The sequence below is a fragment of the Bos taurus genome, chromosome 2 (assembly GCF_002263795.3).
Source record: "Bos taurus isolate L1 Dominette 01449 registration number 42190680 breed Hereford chromosome 2, ARS-UCD2.0, whole genome shotgun sequence".
Lineage (NCBI taxonomy): Eukaryota > Metazoa > Chordata > Mammalia > Artiodactyla > Bovidae > Bos > Bos taurus.
In genome coordinates, this window is record NC_037329.1 from 126,408,276 (window position 1) to 126,427,258 (window position 18,983).

At 48.7% G+C, this 18,983-nt stretch overlaps 1 protein-coding gene across 5 annotated transcripts in view; it reads right to left on the bottom strand.

Moving 5' to 3' along the window:
• Positions 1–217: 217 nt before the first annotated feature.
• The window catches only part of ARID1A (AT-rich interaction domain 1A), a 69,265-nt gene continuing 50,499 nt past the window's right edge, over positions 218–18,983 (bottom strand). Inside the window, exons 5-20 of one of the 5 annotated variants that reach the window (XM_024977010.2) lie at positions 17,390–17,630; positions 17,007–17,096; positions 16,287–16,454; positions 15,266–15,578; positions 13,808–13,953; positions 13,614–13,723; positions 12,210–12,419; positions 9,350–9,557; positions 8,081–8,213; positions 7,770–7,942; positions 7,297–7,447; positions 7,075–7,209; positions 6,895–6,991; positions 5,533–6,424; positions 5,057–5,187; positions 218–3,319 (exon numbers count right to left, since the gene is read on the bottom strand). In XM_024977010.2, coding sequence (XP_024832778.1) covers positions 1,589–3,319; positions 5,057–5,187; positions 5,533–6,424; positions 6,895–6,991; positions 7,075–7,209; positions 7,297–7,447; positions 7,770–7,942; positions 8,081–8,213; positions 9,350–9,557; positions 12,210–12,419; positions 13,614–13,723; positions 13,808–13,953; positions 15,266–15,578; positions 16,287–16,454; positions 17,007–17,096; positions 17,390–17,630 — 4,929 coding nt within the window. In that variant the 3' untranslated portion in view covers positions 218–1,588. Of the gene's footprint in view, positions 3,320–5,056; positions 5,188–5,532; positions 6,425–6,894; positions 6,992–7,074; positions 7,210–7,296; positions 7,448–7,769; positions 7,946–8,080; positions 8,214–9,349; positions 9,558–12,209; positions 12,420–13,613; positions 13,724–13,807; positions 13,954–15,265; positions 15,579–16,286; positions 16,455–17,006; positions 17,097–17,389; positions 17,631–18,983 lie in introns of all 5 variants that reach the window. The other 4 variants (XM_024977026.2, NM_001205785.2, XM_024977021.2 and 1 more) reach the window with 4 other exon arrangements.

Genomic DNA, 18,983 nt, shown 5'->3' on the forward strand with positions numbered 1-18,983 from the left:
GTGGACAGAGCAGCCTAGTAGGCTACAGAGCTTTCTTAAATTCAGACTTACACTGTGGAAGGTCAAGTGGAATATGGTACAGAAATGACAGGGGCCAGGATGTCACCATTTAGGGAGAGAGCATACATACCAAGGGAGATTTGCAAGAACAAGACGAATTCCCCCAAGCCCCCAAAAGGTCAAGATTTTAAACAGTTTGAAAATAAAAAGCCTCACAAACGTCTTACCAAGATTTAATGTACATTTATTCTTAACACGTGGAACATATAGTATAAAGATTTCATACTGAATAAATGATATTCATTAAGCCAAAAAAGGAAAAAAGGAGGAATTTACATCAAGTTTTAGCTACATTGTTTGAAATACAAATATGCAGATTTTATCACTGAAAAAATCTCAATTGTGTTTCTTCATCAGGAACTTCAACTGAACCTAGAACTTTTTCACACCTCGATTAGAAAGAAAACAAAAACAAAAACAAAAACCCAGAAAAAAATAAACTATAAGTTGATTGGCTGCTGAGACAGCAAGGACTTTTTACAGAGACCTGTACAGCATCGCACCAAGAGGGGCGATGTCTGGCAAGAGATTAAATAGCTGTGTCTCGCTTTGTGCAGGTCACCAACTCGTTAACTCGTCATACTATAAAGGGGTACCTGGGAGGGGGACCAAACTGTGGGGATCCAAGGGTATGTGCAATGTACAACGTCATATATATACACACGTGGCAGCGCAGCCGCTGCAGCTAAAGGTTAAAACCAGTTCTAAGAGGTGATCTCAGGGTTATTCATACAATCAAGGAGGAGAGAAAGAGGTCAGGGTGTTGTAGGTTCACACATGATACTTTGGGGGAAAAGCCTTTTTTTTTTTTTTCTCCTCAACGTTTAACTAAAAACATTTTTAAAAACTACAGCTTGCTGCTGACCCAGCGTTTTCTCTTGTTTCCATGTGAGACATTATTATTACAGTATGTTTACAGTATCAGGTGTACAGTACAGTACATGAAAGGGTCTACACTCTACTGCACAGGCCTCTCCAGTGAACAGGGTCTGTCCACAACTGCGAACTTCTCGGTTCCTGCAAGATTGTGAATGTACAACAATAAACCACACACAGTTCAGCAGTCACCTTTTTTGTCCTTCAGGATTTTTTTTTGTACTTTTTTTTCCTTTTTTTTTTTTTTTTTAACCATTAAAAACAGTTATGAAATGTGGCATCCCCTTGATGCAAGGACCGGGAAAGCCATTTTTATTTTATTTTTTTTCCCCAAACTCACTGTAAACGACAGTAACTTTGGTTAAAATAAAAAAAGTCTTCTATGTAGGCAGAGCTTTGTCTTTTCAAATAGGGCAGGGTCCTGAGGGGAGTAAAGTGAGGACAGGGACTAGAAAGGTGAGGGTGAAGGTGAAGAAGGGGTGAGAAGGGGGAGGAAAGAGGAAATAGGGGAGACTTCTTTTCCCGGGGAGAAGCTGGACAGCACAGGGTAAACTGGATTCTGAGGTGGTTTTGCATAAATAAAGGGCAACAGTCAGTTTCTAAGTTCTCCACACACGCACACACACACGGGGAGGGAGGTGTCCCACGGCTGTCATGACTGGCCAATCAAAAACAGTACATCACAAATGACTTGTGAAACCAGTGAGTTCATCAGCGGTGATACCGAGATGTCCAACAGCCGTGACTCATACAGCGTGAACTCTGAGTGGTTCTCGTCCACCTTGGCCAGGGCCAGCAGCGCACGGGCAGCCCGTCGCATCATGTCCACACTGGTTGGCTCAAAGGGCGGGTTCTGCATGTGGAGCAGGCTGGCCTGGCTCTGCTGGAACTGTGTGGCAGCAAGGCTGTCCTCCAGGAAGCCCAGGAGGTTGCCGATGCTGCCCTTCTGTACTGCGATGGCACGGGCTGCCAGGCTGTCGCCCTGTGCCAGGTTGGCCAGCAGTACTACAGCCATCTCCCGGCACACTGGGTTCTTTCGGTCACTGAGGAAGCGCACCATGGTGCTATACAACTTCTCCAGGCGGCTGAAGGGGGGCGTGGCCAGGATCAGGTCCACATTGTTGTCCTGGATGCTGAGTTTGCTGAGGGTTTCCAAGACCAGTCTCTGTGGGGAGAGGACGGCGTTGGGGCCCAGGGTGGAGAAGGGGTCCTGGGCCTCAGCTGAAGGGCAGACTGCCCAGTGTAGGAGTCCGTCCAGGACAGGCAGGCAAATGCTCTCGGGGTACGGGGAGAGGTCCAGCTGCCCCGAGATGTTGGCGAGCGTGACCAAGGTGTTTTCCCGAAGCATCTCCAAGCAGTCCCACCACCACTCCACTTTGTTGCAGCTCACCCCTTGGTCCTGCTCCTCCTCCTTCTCGTAAGTTAGTGGTGCCTGCTTCCGTTCTGGGTGCTTGTGGTGCAGAAGGATCAGCTTGCCCAGGATCAGCAGCAGCCCCGGGTGTTTGGACATCTCAAAGTCGTTGCCTGGCACAAATGACAGGCTTCGGATGGTGTTGGAGACACAGATGCAGCGTTTGGCAAGGGAATCCTGCCAGTCCAGAAGGGTACACAGTGGGGTCTCATCTTTACTGTGGGGTTCATCCTCTAGGATCTTGATGTTCCGATGGCTCTGCGCTGGGCTGATGCCGAATGGGAACTTGCTGCTTTCCTTGGTGGCCTCTACACTCTTAGCGCCCTCCTCGGTCAGTGTGCTAGACCTCGTGGACAACATGTCGTCCATAGTGGCCGTGATCCGTTTTTCTGGAGGGCCATCAGGCGGGGGGCCCTCCTGCTCTGCTGTCCCTGGTGTGCCCTCTACTGCTGTGACATACTTCCGAGGGACTGGGGGGCAGGGCACATGAGGCCGGGAAGGCAGCAGCTCTGTCTTGCTCTCAAAGTGGGTCTGGATATGCTCAGTGGTGTCGCCCCCACCAATCCGCCAGTGCAGCAGGCCGCTGTCAAACTCCTGCACGCGCCCAAGCTTATCTGAGCAGTCCACCACAAACGGGTCATTCTTCTGCACGATCTTTACTGGAAGTTTGTCAAACTTACTAATCAGTTTCTCCTCACTATTCTCTGAGGCTGCTTTGTCCTTGCCCGAAAAGGCCATCTCCTCATCATTTTCAATTACTTCCTCCTCTTCTTCCTCCTCTAGTTTGGGACCTAGAAGGTCTTCCTCCTCCTCCCCTTCCACAGGGGCTGGACTAGACGCTTTGCTGAATCTCCCAGGGTCCAATAGTGTTCTCTGTCCTGGGTCACCCACCTCATACTCCTTTAAAATGCCAAAGATCTCAATCAGGCAACGTCGGAAATATTCCACAAGGAGTTCGAGCAACCCTGGGAGCTAAAAGAGAAAGAACAGGAACTAAATTAAGGGAGAAAAGTGGCTAAGAAGAGAATCCTTGACTTGAGAGGCCTGCCAAAGTCTTCTATTTAACCTCCCCTCTTCCCTTCCAGATCACACATCTGTATCACTGGGAGAGTCAGGGTTCTTCTTTCCCAAAGGCTGTTCACAAAGCAAGTCATTAAATTCTCCTCTGCCCAGCACAAAGTTCTTCCTTCAGCCCAGTCTTCACAGAAGCCTGCGTCTGCAGATGGACATGCTGACCAGCAACTCTGTACCTTACCTACCAGGGCCACCCACCTCTCCACCTCACCTTTCTCAACCAACTTCTGCTTTTCTTCACCAGGCCCAGTTTCCTACCTATTGGGTCACTGCCATTGTCCCTCTAGGAGGACACTCTACATTCCAGTGCCAGTGGAGCCCAAGGCTAGGCATGCTGGGATGATGCCTTCCAATACAAGGCAGGCTGGACAGATGTTCGTCTACTCTTCCCCAACCTCCCCAACTTCCCAGGAGGCTGGGCCTCTATGCATCACCTAACACAGTAAATGGGATGAGGCTTGTGCTCTCTGAACACTGCTCCAAGCTGGTACAACTTTCCAGCTTAGATCCTGTGCAGGCTATTTCCTACCCCTAGCAGAAAACATTAATCCAGTAAGATTAATCTCTGGCTGAAGAGTATAACTGAAAGGAAAAAATAGGGCTTTAGACTTAAAAAAGGATCCAGGTTTGAATTCTGGCTTGTCCAGGAACTATCTGTGTAACTGAAAATTCTGAGCTGCAGCTTTCCTATCTTTCCACTGAAAATGAGGCAAATTCCTAAATTTCATAGCGTTGTTCTGAGGTTTAAACGGAATATGTCAAGTGCCTGGCTTATGGAAATTGCTCAATCAATATTTGTTCCTTTCTTTCTCATGGGAAGCAGGCTTTGGATTCAGAAAGACTGCTAACAGCTGTGTGAACCTGGGCAAAAATAAGACTCTCAGCCTATTTACTCATCTCTAAGCGGCCACATCTGCTCAGATGGCTACAGTGAGGACGACACAAAAGAAAACACAAAGGACCTAGCACGAAGTGAGGGCACAGTAAATGGAACTATTAATAGCATTGCCCCGCTAGTCAGTTCCTTGACAGATGAGCTAGGAGGTACTGAGGATGATCAAAAGACAGAGTAGGGTGGTGCAGAAGAACCTCTTCCTAGCTGAGAAAACTCCCAGCTACATGTCTCTGCAGAGAAGTTTTGGAATTTGGAAAGCCACCTCTGTGTTAACCTCCCCCACTGCCCCACAATGTACACTTCTTCACACTTTCCATTCTACATCTTAGGAAAAATGGTTGTCAATAAAGACTTCATCTATTCAGCAAAGGTGAAGAAAGAAAGGGAAAATAAAGAAACTGCTCTGCTCAGGGACAGAGACCACAGGTTCATGGATAGAGACCCCAGGTTCTTTTCGGTCTAGAAAATATGGTGTCCTCATTGGCATCAGCAGAATCCGCCCTTCTTACCAATACCAAGAAGTTTCTCCCAAATTCCCTTTAAAGTCAGTCCTGATCAACTAACACAAATTATCAGGCCTATGACAAGGGGCAAAGTATTGGCATAGAAGGTATCAAGACAACAAGTGAAATAAAGGAGACCATGTTGGCCAGGGAGGGTAGAATTCCCTGGTCACTTAGTACCATCTACTTTAAGAAGATCCCAGGCCCTCCCGGTGTTCCCCCAGCACCTAGACTCACCTGACTGAGGTTGAAAGTCATGATGCTGTTGTCATCGTACAGCAGGATGTTAATGGTGTCTAATGCCCACGTGCTCTCTGCCAGCAGCCCAGACTTGAGGGACATCATTACCCGCCATGCCTCCGGGGTTCCTGAAATAAACCTCCACGTCGTCCATCCACCACGCCCAGGTTGGCAGGAGGCCCCCCACCCCAGAGCTGGCTCATTAGTCAGGCTACTCTGAGGAGAACACATGGTGAGAGGCACTTCCCATCTGCCCCTCATGGCTTCTAGGCTCGCTTAGGACATCACTGCGTGGCAATTCCTTTAGTAAAGCCTGACATCGGCTGATTTCTTCCTTACTCAAAGTTCTTTGGCTCTATTTTAGTCAACACTGGACCAGATTTTAACTCATCCAGAACATCAGGATGGAGAGAGAACACTGAACCAGATGTAAAGAGGCAGATTAAGCAACCCAATCAAGGAGGTCTCCTTACCAATGTCTTTCATTGTGAGCCGCCTCCGCTGCTTCAACACAGGCTGTGTGGCTTCAACAGAGCCAGGTGGGAAGGTGATGTCCCGCCGAATCAGAGGGGGCTGCACAGGAGCAGGCGCTATGTGCGAGGCGGGTACTGGGGGCCCTGCCTTCTGCATCTTCATCCCAGAGTGCAGGAATGGAGACTTGCTCGGAGAGGTGCGGTTCTCCATTGGCCGGGGCAGGGGAGCAGGGCTGGATACCTGAGGAATGTGATTCTGCATGCTTGGTGGGGGCTGGTAGTTGGCTGGAGGGGGCCTTGTCATGGGGGGCACGGGGGCAGAAGGACCATAGGGGGGCTGGCGTGTGCCATGGGAAGGCCACGGGCCTTCATGGTTGGCCCTCTGATCCGTGTGCAGCATTTCATCTGTTCGGTTCACGCCATGATAGGTGGGGCCTTGCGGGGCCGAGCCCGTGCTCTGCCTGTTGGCGTAGTTGTAGGTCATGTCATTGCGCCCCTGCCACATGGTGCCTTGCTGGGCAACCTCAGCCGATGCCTGTATGGGGCCGCCCATCATCTGTGGTGGCATGTTCTGCTGGGCATTGGAGCCAGGGGGTGCTGAGACACGGTCCCGGCCAAACTGGAATGGAAACTGGTTCTGGGGGCCGCCTGCTGGTCGGCGCTCAGTAGCAGCGGCGGCAGTGGCAGGATAGGCGTTGCCGTACTGGTTGTACACGTCCTGCTGAGGGGGAGGCTGAGCAGCTTGCTGCTGGTTGGCAGGTGGGGGCTGGGCGGGGGGCAGCTGCTGCTGCTGGGGCTGCCCCTGCCCCGCACTGTACGGCACGCTGTACATCTCCCCTTCGTGCCGCTTGGCAGGAGGGCCATAGGTGCCATCCATCGGCCGCTTGTAATTCTAAGACAGGGACAGAAGCAGAGAGAAAGTTAACACTCTGTATCCGGGGACGCAAGACCACAGCTGCCAAGATGCAACACCAGACACGTGCTGGGCTTACTTCTGCCCCTCTAGGAGAGGGGACACAGACTCCACGGGAACAAAGGAGTCACCTTTACGAGTTATCTTTTGAAGCTCCTTCTGAAAGCAAGAATCATTCTCTATTCCCTCTGGCTCTCCCTTGCTCTAAGCAGAAAAATGTAGAAAGGTTCAAAAATCAAAATACAAAATACCCTAACCCTCATGGAGCACTGGAGATGGGCCTGGACCCCAAACAGGGAAGAAGAGACTGAAAGCTTGGCTCTTCACACAAAACTGGCTGTCGGGGTGGGAGAAGAACGCCAAGGAATCTAAAGGGACTTCTCAACTCTGCCTGCTGACAAGGCTCTTGGGGGGAACCTGTAGGCCAGCCCATCCACTGCCCTCCTCACCTGCTGCTGCTGCTGATACATTGTGGTCTGCTGGCTGGGGAAGGGGCTGCCGGAAGGGGTGCCTTGAGCGGAGAACTGATTGCCATAGGAATCATGTCTGCGGGCAGGAGAGAAGCGGACGGTCAGGGTGGGAGTGGGGAAGCCTGAGTCACAGCAGCGCGGCGACCAGGCTTTACTCACCGTTGCTGCTGCTGCTGCTGCTGTGGCGGGTAACGGCTGGGAGAATACATCCCCGAGTCTGGGTTGGAAGGCATGAGATTCGGCTGTGGGGCCCCAGTGCCCATGTTTCCCTCGGGTCCTATGCCAGGCTCCGTCCTAAACAAAATCAGAAGAGCAGGTTGAGTCCATGATAGTTGTGGGGTGTTGGGGTGGGACGGGGTGGGGGTGGGGGGACATGCTTACCTCACTCTGTCATAAGGACCTCCATAGGGATAGTGCTGTCGCGGTCCCATTGCCACATTTCCCAGCCCAGGGCCGGCAGCTCGACTGTAGGGGTCCCCCATCCCGCCATTGGGGCCCTGACCTGAGGACATGAAGGGATCGCTCCCCGGAGCTGAGAGCAAAAGGGAAGGCAGTGAGTAAACTGGTGGGTCAGCGGGCCGAGTAACCTCTGCCTCGCCTGCCCCCAAAACCCAGACCCTCTTCAGAGCTCAGGTTTGTTCCGTTTTCCTGACCGGTTTGAAACAGAGATCTAGAAAGGCCCCAACTAGCAAAGAACACGTACTTGTAAAGGATGATGCGTGAGCCCAGGGAGAAGACGACAAGAAAGAGGATGAAGGGGATGGTGTGACGAGCAACAAGAACCTTAAGCCACTCCAACGCCCCCATACTCTGGCCCTGCCCTCAACGACAGAAGGCCAACAGCAGTCAGTCACCTTTCCTCATGCTGCCGTAAGGATCCTTATTTGGCTCATAGGACATGCGCCCCATCATGTCGGAGGTATTCATACTGGGCTGGTACCCAGGGTTTGGAGTCATGGAATTCCGCTTCTGGAATGTGGGGTCACTTCCATCAGGAAAGGCATCCTGGATCCCAACTGAATTGCTCCTACTCAAGAGTGAAGGGAGCCAATTAGACCCTAAATAAAGCAATTCCTCCAATAACACAAGGCACATGGGAGTCACTGGTTGGACAGAGCAGGGACATACCCTGGGTTACACAGCCTGACCCTGCTCCTGGCCTTACCTCATGCCTGGCAAGGGGGGGATCTGGCTGTGCGGCGTGGATGCTGGAGTTGGTGGCTTCAGGTCTCCTCCTTCTGCCATGGAGCTGCTGGTTGACTGAGGTGTCTGTGGCCCCTGCATTGACCCTGATCCCGCTGTGGACAGTGATACAGGATGAGCAGGAAAACTCTCACAGAAACACACACATGCCCTAGGATCTCTTTGAAGAGGAACACTAAAAAGGCTAGAACTAGGGTTCTTTAAAACCTAAATCACCCTTCTCAGCAGATCTGCAAGGCCAGTAATAAAGAAGGGAATTTGAGGGCTCCATCGCTTCTCGCTGCTGTTCACGTTTGGAGACCATTAGCATGCTGGTGATGACGTGAGTCTCTGTCAAGATTCCCAACTCTTTTTCTTTACTTCCCCAAGGACCCTGTCTAACCTATTATACCTTGTAATGCTGGTACACAAGCTCCCAGTAAGGGGCCCTGGAAAGCTGGGTGGTGAGGTCCCCTCTTACCCCAAACCTGCAGAGCACTGTAGGAACCTAGGAACTCCTATTCTCAAGCATCTAACCCAGTGTCACCAGCAGTTCGAATGTTCCCCGAAGCCAATGAGCACAGTACCAGTAATTAAGGCTTCCATTAGTTACCATTCTCAGCAGCAGATACCCCGCGGCTTTGGCCTCCCCAGCTGATGAGTCATCTCAGGCACTGCTTACACCCTTGGAGGTCAACCCCAGGGCACATGTGTTCACACCCACCTTCTAGGAGCCCTGGCCTTCCTCCCTCGACATGCCTGTCCAGGCCCCATCCTCCTCTCAGAAAGGAGGGTGGGCAGAGGCGCTCCCTGCGGAGTACTCCATTCATATTCCCGCCCCACGCCCTCCTTCCCATTCACTGCCATCTCAGCTCCCTGGGGAATTCAGGGCTCTAGTCTGAGCAGCATTCTTAAGGCGCTGACATCAGTGGGCCAAGGCTCCCAGATGGCCTGCCTCACTGCTATTTGTCAGATTTCCCGACTTGTTCAGTGTCCCTCCCACTCACTAGTTTACAAACATTTGGCAAGGTGCCAGGTGCACAATGAAAATTTAAACTTAAGGGTTGCTGCAAACTACCTCCCAAGGGAGTCGCCACCGCCCGCTCTTCAGTCTGCCAACCTGTTATGCTCAGTGGTAGGACAGGACAGAGTACACATCCCTGGTGGCAGCCACTGGTGAATGAGGAGCCTAGGCCCTGGACTGCTACCCCTGCAGGGTGAGCCTTGGTGAGGCTGCTCACCCCATCCTTACCAGGCGAGGGAGGCTGGATCTTGGGCTGGGACTTCTTGGAATCAGCAGCTGCAAAGATGTCTGGGGGAGGGTCTTCTCCCCGTTCGATCTTGCACTCAAAGGCATAGAGACACTGGATGTACTGCTTTTTCAAGGAGCTGGCAGCACTGCTTGAGGTGCCGACATTGAGGTTGGTCGCAAGTTCCCGCCACTTCTTGTTCTTGTTGACCTGTACAACCAACCAGAAGAGTCGGGGTGCATCTTCCATCTGGCCTTCCTGCCCACATACCCCAAACCCCATCAGGCAACCGACCAGGTACTCATCTTGTGAAACCACAATTCTCAGTTAACCACAGAAGTTATCCTTGCTTGGTGGATAGTACACAGCCAACATTAAATCCATGGCTTCCCTCTACCCTCAGCAGGTTTTATCCACAGATCACTGCAACTGTCAGACAGCGCTTATTCAAAATAGGGCGAATTTTACATCACTATTAGTCAGAGAGATCAGAATTCAGAAGGTATGTGCTTTGCGTTACACAAGTGTACTGTTGAAAAACGATGTGCAAAGCACCATCAGATCCAAATCATATTTTACATGCACTGATAAAAACTAACATTTTATAAAATGGAGATGTGTGGCAATATCAACAACCACCCTGCCTGACTTACTTTGTCAAACTGGGGGTTTTCATATCGGATTTTTTTTTTCTTCTCAGTGTGGGGCTTCTTACAAATTTGACATTCTGTGTCCCTGCTCCCGCATCTCAGTGACGTATGACTGCAAGCCCCTCGCCCTCAGCAGTCACTGTCCTGACTACCCAGGAGATGCTTCAGGCCCCATGACTTCATTTTTACCTTCCCAGGGATCAGTCTAGAGCTCTGCTTCCTTTCCTCAGCTTCAGAATACACTGTCTCCCATCCCTACAATTAGTCTGTCTGCTTTAGCCAGGCAGGATTCCTTCTTCACGTAATTGTTTTTTGACTGCGCTGCACAACATGCAGGATCTTAGCTCCCCGACCAGGGCATGATCCCGTGTCCCTGCAGTGGCAGCGTCTAACCACTGGACCACCAGGGAATTCCCCTTGAGGTATTCTTATGTTTATTCGTCCACCACGTGATAAGCCTGTCTCTCAAGGGCTACAAACACCAACTTTCCAGTCCCAATCCACAGGGAATTCAAAATGTTTTGACACCTGCTGATCTGGTACCTGTGACACCAGAGACAAGAGTGATAAGGAAGCAAAGAAAGGAATAGTTTAGATGGAGGGGAAATGACCAGGAACACTTCCTAGAGCAGGCAATGTCTGAGCTGAGACTTGGAAGGCTGGAGGTGGCATTGGTAGGGTATATTCCAGACCCTTTCCCATCTTCATGCCATCAGGGCCAGTCAACTGGAACAGCTCCTCACTTGACCCAAACCCTGTTAATCCTTCAGAGAGCTCAAGACTCATCTTTTGCCTTCTTGGAGCCTTCACAAACTAACTCATAACAGCACTCTATCTTCTCTGAACTGTCTTTAGAATTCAATCACATCACAGCATCTAAAAGGCTGGCAACCTTTTGGAAACTGGAAGACAGACCCCTGGGCTTTGGGATTCTCCCTATACCTCATTTTAGGCCCGGTGAATCCAGAAGCCCATGCAATTAAAAAGTATGCCAAACCTAACCCAATGCCCCTTTTCTCTACAGGTAGGAGTGCCCTGACTATGAGAACTCAACACCAGGGAGAATGGCAGCAGTGAACCCAGGTCACCGCAGAAGCCTGCTGGGCTCTGCTTCCCACGCTGGTTATGTGGCAGTGTGCACGTGTCTTGTTTTATTTTGTTTTCCTTTTGTGAGGGAGGGGAATAAAGCCTGAGGGAGAAGGAATTCATAACTGACTGTTGGTTGGCTTCATTCCAATCATTTTCTCTTCTGCTGGTGACAGCTGTTTTCCTCTTCTGATTTAGAAGATTTGGAGTCCACCCCTTCCCACCATGCATCCCCCTGAGCTCAGCTGCACATTCAGATCCAATAGCAAGCTCCTGGTATGATGACTACAGAACATACATAGGAAGAAAGTTTGCAAGGCATGATGAACTGTCTGCCACGATTGCCTCACCTGTTTGACTCCTGGGCTGAGTATAAAATAAAGATTTAAGCTATCAGGGCAGGCGCAAGGCTCAGGGTGGTGTTCAGTTTGGGTTTCCAGTGGAGATTAATCCATTCATTTAAGTCTCGCATACAGAGTAACTAAACACAATTTCCCACCTACTTCTTCCTTCATAAACTATTTCTACTTAATAGCTCCTGAAGTCCCATCTCCACTGGGAAGCTTTCTAGAATGAAAGGATCAGCAACTATTCTGGCTTCCCTTGTACCATCCTGTAGACCAATTTATGTGGCAGAAATCTTGCTCCAAGTTTTGTTTGATTATCCCTAGCTTTCAACAGTCTAGCAGGATACACACTGTCCCTACATTACAAATAAGAAAAACGAAGGCTCAGAGTGGTTACACCTCTTGATTAAGGTCACTTAGGTTGTAAGTGGCTAAGAAAGAATTCAAAACCAGACCCCTCTCTGAATCTTGCCCTTGTCTCATACTCCAAACTGCCTGCCATGGAATCAGAATGCTCATAGACTTGCCCTGTTTTGCAACTCAGGGGGACTCTGGGCACATGTAAATTAATGCTAATACTTCACGCTACCCATGGAGATCTCAGCCTCCTCCCGTGGCCTTGTCTTCTGGAAGGCCTGGGCTCCCTGGCCTGTCAGTATGTGACTCAGAGAGCAGGGGAGGGTGATGTGCCTGTGGGAGGCATGGCACCAGTGAGGCCACTGAGTACCTACAGAAAGGCTTGTTGAAACCACAGGGGGAGCCAAGTGCCAGGCACTCACCTGAGTCAATCCACCAATTTCCTTCACAGACACATAGAGGCGGTACAGGTCCAGAGGTTTCCTACCCACAGCAGGCAGATTTGTCATGCCCATGGCCTTCTCCTCCGTGAAGGCCAGATAACGGTCCACCCACATCTTCCTCTCAGGCTCACCACCCAGCTCATACAACTTGGTGATCTTCTCATTGGTTGTAGTAGAAGAACTGGATTTCTGGAAGGGGCAGGTCAAGATTCATAGGAACTGGTCAGATTCAAAGCCTATGCTAGGGGTCTCAGAAGCCCCTTGATTAGGGCAGTAGTAAAGCTTCTCACTCTGGGGTGGTCACTAACATCTGCCCTGCCTTCACAAAAACCAAAAGGGAGCTAGACCTTCCTGTAAAGAAAGCAAGCTAACCCTGCCTATACATTAGGTATTGAGTGCTGTGCCAGAGGCCTTTATGCAACAGGTATTACAATTATCCTTCTCTTAAAAGGTAAGGCAGCAGGCACCAAGGAGGCCATGCCTAAGATCTCCTAGTGTTTCAGTAGCAGGACTGAGAGTCAAACCCTTGTCCACCTGACATCAATGTCACTAATACACCCACACCACTACCCAGGAGCCTGGACACGCTTTTACAGACGTTTCAGAGAAATCAAGAAACTCAAAAATATGACCTTGAGACGATAGACTAAAATGAAAAGGAACTTTTCCTCCTCTTAAGAAAGGAAGGGTTCTGCTTGAATGGCTTTGGATGACTATCCAAGACATGAGGATGACTAAAAGGGTCTGGAAGCCAGAGGTGAACGTCCACAAGAGGTGGCAGCTAGGATTGTTATTTCCCCTACTTTATAAGGTAGGGAAAATGAGGTATGACGAAGGGCAGAAATATTTTAAATGACTCAGATACTGAGCAGGTCCCCAGAATGCCACACAGCCCAACAGAGAGCAGACCCAGGACCAACCTGAGAGAGGTCAAGGACCCAAAGCCCACCTGCCTCTTCTCCCCCTTTATGGAACATAGGGTACCAACCATTCCTGCTGTTCTGAGTCCAGGAAGGTCCAGGAAGACAACAACCAGTCACCCATGACATACGTCATCTATCAGTGCATAAGGACAGGGGTCACAGTTTCAGAGAGTACAGCGTAGAGAATTCTACTCTGCCAGTCTGGCATTTCCTCCGTATCAGACAGACATGAGAACACTATGTTATTTACATTAGGACCCCTTGGGCTAACTCATACCTAATTCAATGAACGATTATCCTGGGACTCTTCATGGTTAAGAAGAGGTAACAACACCCTTTGCCAAGATTATCTAGTCGGTGTCATATAAAAGGCTGGAGTCTAATCACCCTTTCTTCTTTTTCCTTCCTATCACTGAAAGGATGGGACAGAAAGTTGAGGAGTCAAGATATAAGCCATTACCTTGGATTTAGATTCCGTCTTGGGTGTCCCATCTGCCTTGTTGTTCATTTTGGAGGCTGGAGTTAACTTGACATCCCCAAGACCCATCATCTCTGGACTGGCTGCCATTCCTACAAAAGAAGAGAAAAGTCCGATGGGTTTGTGACATAAAGACCGTTCTGGAAGAAATCCCTGGGGTGATGCCTATGACTTACCTGCTGAATTGTTGGCCATGGTTCCACCCATGGGATATGGGGGTCCCTGAGGGTTGATCATGCCAGCCATACTATTAATCCCCTGTCCATAGGGAGGTCCAGTTCCCATTATGCCCCCTTGATTCATATTGGGGTAGCCGGGTGGTCTAAGGAAGAAGATGCAGAGTATGAGAGACAAGAGTTAGAGACGCTAAGCTTTCAAATTAGGGATGAACAGGGCTGTGTGAGACGAGATCATCTAGTTAGGCTTACAAGGGAAAGTCTTATGGGCCCCACAAACTACAACCATGCACACAGATATTCTTATTTTCTACCACCCACAAAAGTTCTAAGAGGGTTTAAGCTCCCAAAAGGAAATCATCGCTCAGTTTTAAAGGATGCACTCCTTGAAGAATGGAGTCTTACTGTGTCTCTTAAATACTACTTCCCTTTAAGGCATCTCCAAAGTCAAGCTGTGTTTCCATTTAGGGGCCCTCACTATGGCAAAAGGCCTAGATTAAATACTCAGTTTTACTACTCTGTCATGTCACCCCAACCAAACTCACAGCATAGCACCTGGAGGGTCTGTGTATTTTAAACTACACCTCAAAAAAAAAAAAAATCTTAGTTTTATTTATTTTTTGGCCACACTGCACAACTTGTGGGATCGCAGTTCCCTGACCAGGTATTAAACTTGAGCCACAGCAGTGAAAGCCAGAATCCCAACCACTAGGCCGCCAGGAACACCCCTTTGTATTCTTCCTTGATGGGCCTACTGCAAACTTTGTGTTTCTATCATCCTAAAGTACTATCAAATCCACCTCTCTTTATTCAGTTACCCTATTCTACCTTTGTTCACCAGCATCCCAGTTAAGAATCACTGTAAGAACTGTCAGCATCAACAATGGGGTACACAGACAGTCTTCAGAAACAGCAGAATCATAGTCACTGAAGCCAGTGGCCAAGGAAGAGATGAATGTTGAAGTCATAAACCAAATCACACAAGCCTTCTGCACTTTCGCACCAGAGTCAAATACAAAGGAGCACACAGAAGAGTAAGCAAGACGGCAGACCACAACCTCACCATCCTCCATTTCCCACACCGCAGGCGCAAATCATGTGCATCGTTCAAAAGAATTTTTGGAAACCAAGAAGCTGGATTGGCAGAAGAAATAAACTCTGAAAACCTATTTTACTAATCAAAGTAACGTATACTTTATAAATTTCTTTACATATGATGTCTGATACCAATCTGAGATGCTTACAAGTCAGCACTTCTGCTGTCTTTTTCACTGTAAAGAAACATGGTTTTCTAAAGAGCTCTCAATAAAATGCCTATTTACCAAGATAACACGGTTTAGGTCCAGAAGTATCTCAACGACCTAAACGACTCTGCAATTAGATTAAATGCTCGCTTCCCAATTAGATGAAATGCTCTCCTTGCACTGCTACTGTCCCCCTTCACTTCCCAGGCCTTACCTGTTTTGGATAGAGTTGGCAGCAACATGCATGGCAACAGCAGTTTCTTGAGTTTTCCGGTTCATGCCCCCGGGAGGGGGACACATCCCTGACCCAACCTGAGGTGGCATATTGGCCATGTTAGGGCCATAAGGCCGGTTGCCCATGGAGGCGTGACTCATCCTCCCGGGAGGGAGTGTGCCATAAGGTGGGATGCCAGGTTGCCCATGCATCTGACCTCCAGCACCCATAGGGTTCATGCTTCCAGCCATGCCTGCACTGGGGTAGTTAGCATTGGGCAAGGCATTATAGTTTGGCTGCCTGGGGTAGCCTCCTGAGAGGGGAAGGAGAGAAGATACAGAGACTTGGTTAGTGACTCACTGGCAACTCATTAATAATGCTCAACTCTTAAACTCTAAAGACATAAACAATGGGAATCATTCAATATTTGGTCTGGAAAGAGACCAATTTCATGGTCTCTTTAAAAAAACAACAAAACCTCATAGTCCATTAAAAAAAAAAAGTTTAAGGAGGGTGTGGCAGGAATGTATAAAGCCAGGCCTCAGTTGCCCCTCATCTTAAAGACAGCACAGCACAGGGCAAGGCTGGCTGGCAGGCAAGGCTGGCTGTGCTGCTAAGCCAGGTCCTTCACCTCCCAGATTCTTCCCTTTCTACACACTCATCTTCCATGCTCTAAGAAATTCAGCTTGAGATCCATCTAGGGCTGATTTTGAGCAAATATCTATTCTATTGGGACTAATTTACTAAAAAATAAAAATTAATAACCAATAATTACCACTTACTAAGTGTTTGTGCTCTGTCTTGGGCTAAATTACCTTATCCTCATTTTACAGATGAAACAGAGGCTCAGAGAGATTCAAGGACTTTCCCATGATGGCAGTCCTGCTCTACTTTAAGACCTGGCCTGGGTGGATTTAAGGCAAACATAGTTCTACTCTTATAACCCAGATAGCAACCTATCAAACAAGGAACTCTTTTCTAGCCTCACCCCCATGTACTCCTGCCTGGGTAGTATACTCACCCTGTGGGCCGTACTGACTCCCCTGGGGACCATAGCTCCCCATGGAGTTCTGCTGGTAGGAGCCCATGCCTGTGTGCATCTGTCCTCCGGAAGGCTGACGTGGAGATAAGGCTGACCCGGGCTGGGGGGAACTGTACTGGGGCATCTGGGGGTTCCTCTGCATGTAACCTATTTGTGGGTAGTGTCCACATAGTTATTATCTCAGTACCATGGGAACAAATACTCTCCCTTATCCTAGGACTTCACCATCTACATTTTCTTTAGCAAATACTTACATGAAGTCTCTTATTTGTTGTATAATTATGTGCTCTTTTAGGCACCCTCAAAAGTGACACAGTCATTAACCCAGGGCATACCAACTGTTTCTACTAAATGGAGGTTTGAGGAAAAAAAAAAAAGCAAAGACCCCTGCCCCAAATCCCTGATAAATGCTGTAGGATTTACAGGGTAAAGATTTGATGCTGAGTATTTAGTATTTGCTGACCAAATTAGGCACAATGGAGGGGTAATCCATCAAAACACATGACCAATAAAAATGGCTGTGGGGAGATGTAATTCTGGAGCCACCAAGATGGCCAAGCCCATCCTAATTTCACAATCTGCTGCTGAGATTGTCCTAAGCTTCATGGTCATATAGTTCTCCAAAAGCTGTTGCAGAGATAATGAACCAAAGGTCTGCCTCTGCCCTCCACCCCTCTCCCTTGAAGCCCAGGCTCTCACCTCGATCTTGGGCAATGCTTGATTGGTTCATAGAAGGATGCATGATGCTGTCCGACTGGCCACTGGGTGGCCGAGGTGGCATCTGGTTGCCTGCTCCAGAGAGAGAAAGAAGTAAGCCAGTCATGGCTACACCTGGAAAACCTAGTCAGCAGGTTAAGTTCGAAGTGGAAATGGCTTCTGGGAAGGCCAAGAACCTCCCAGGATCACATACACTGGAGGATCCAGTAAAGGGGCTCCCATCTCCTTTCTTCAAATGCTGAAGGGAATCTCTCAGCCAGTGGAAGGCCGGGACTCCCTAATATCATGCGGGGGAGGAGGTGGGGGTGTGCGGGGGTCACAGCAGTCCTCTTTCCCTTTCCCCAGAGGTCAGTACTTGATAGTACCTGGCACTGCAGCAGGCGAGAGTGGTCCTGAGCGAGACTGAGCAACACTGGCAGGAGAGCCAACCGGGGACGGGGAGGGGCCTCGGATGCCAGGCAGGTGAGGGGAGGTATGGGGAGAGAAGGGAGACTGAGCTGGATTACTCTGCTCCCCTTGGCTGCTGGAAATCCCTGATGTGCTCACTCCAGGGCTCAGAGCTCCTTCTGTCCCCATGGGGAGATCATCTATTGAACCAGACAGATCCTGGAACATATACACAAGGATATGGATTAGCAATTTTGAGGTAGAAAGATTCTTTGTTCAACAATCCTACTACAGGATTAACATTTTCCTTAAACAGCCCAAAGTAAATACAGGGCACACATTTATGTACTCGTGATACTAGAGCTTACAGTATACAGCAAACACTCTATTAAGGGCTAGATACAGAATAGTTTAGACTCTGCAGCCCATACAGTCTGTGTCACAACTGTTCAACTCAGGCCATCAGAGTACAAAAGTAGTCACAGACAATTCGTAAACAAATGGATGTGATTGTGCCCTAACAAAATATTACTTATAAAAACAAGTAGCTAGCCCACAAGCTATTGTTTGCTGACCCCTGGTCTATCTACCAGAAGCAGATTGAGTACTTTCATCTTCTTTCCCAGCCCCAACTTCTATAGTCAAAAGAGAGCAGCTCTGTCAGTGAGCCTTTAGTTCTCTTCCAACGGGGAAACTTACAACACTGCCAGCATGGCACCAGGAGCTATAAGAAAATGTTAACAAGTTTGGGCAACATTCACAGATCCCCTCTGCATCAGATTATTATAACCTACATTTACCAAGAACTCACTCCAAGTTGCCATACTTTAAAACATAAGGGGTAGGAGGTAAGAAAGGGATATATTACACAGACAATTCCTTAACTGCCAAGAAGGCCTGGGACTACATTCCTAACACCTGGCCAATAACAGGGATGAACAAATGTTTGCCAACTGAACAAACCAAGTTTTTTTTGTTTTTTTTTTTTTAGTTTTATGTTTCAATGAGAACTTGGTGTTTATTTGGGGGTTGTGCTTAGGGATTGTGTCTTGAATTAAACTGTAAAGAGTTCACTTTTCACTCTTAAAAAAAAGTTCACGCTCCATCAGTAAACCCCAAGGTTAGCACTTAGGACCTCAATATGAAAAAATACTCTGAAAAAGAAAAAAAAAGAGGGACTTCCCCAGCAGTTCAGTGGTTAAGATTCCACACTTCCACAGAAGGGGGCATGGGTTTGATCCCTGGTCAGGGAACCAAGATCCTGCATGCCATGTGGCCCAGCCAAAAAAGAAAGGAAAAAAAAGGAAGATATTCACCCCAGAAAATGCATCCCCACCCCACCCCAGCCCCAATTTCACTCTCTGGCAACACCACAGGCTCAACATCATACATTAACTTCAAGCTGGGAACTAACTACACTTTGAAGAAAGGATGAAAGCTTTGGGAACAGGCTCAGGTCTGGGAAAACCCTAAGGCTCAAATGGTTAAGAAAAGAGTTCTCTTAAAGAGACACATCTGAAGAGGAAAAAAATCCAAAATGGCCTGATTTGAGTCTATTCCTATTCCCACAAC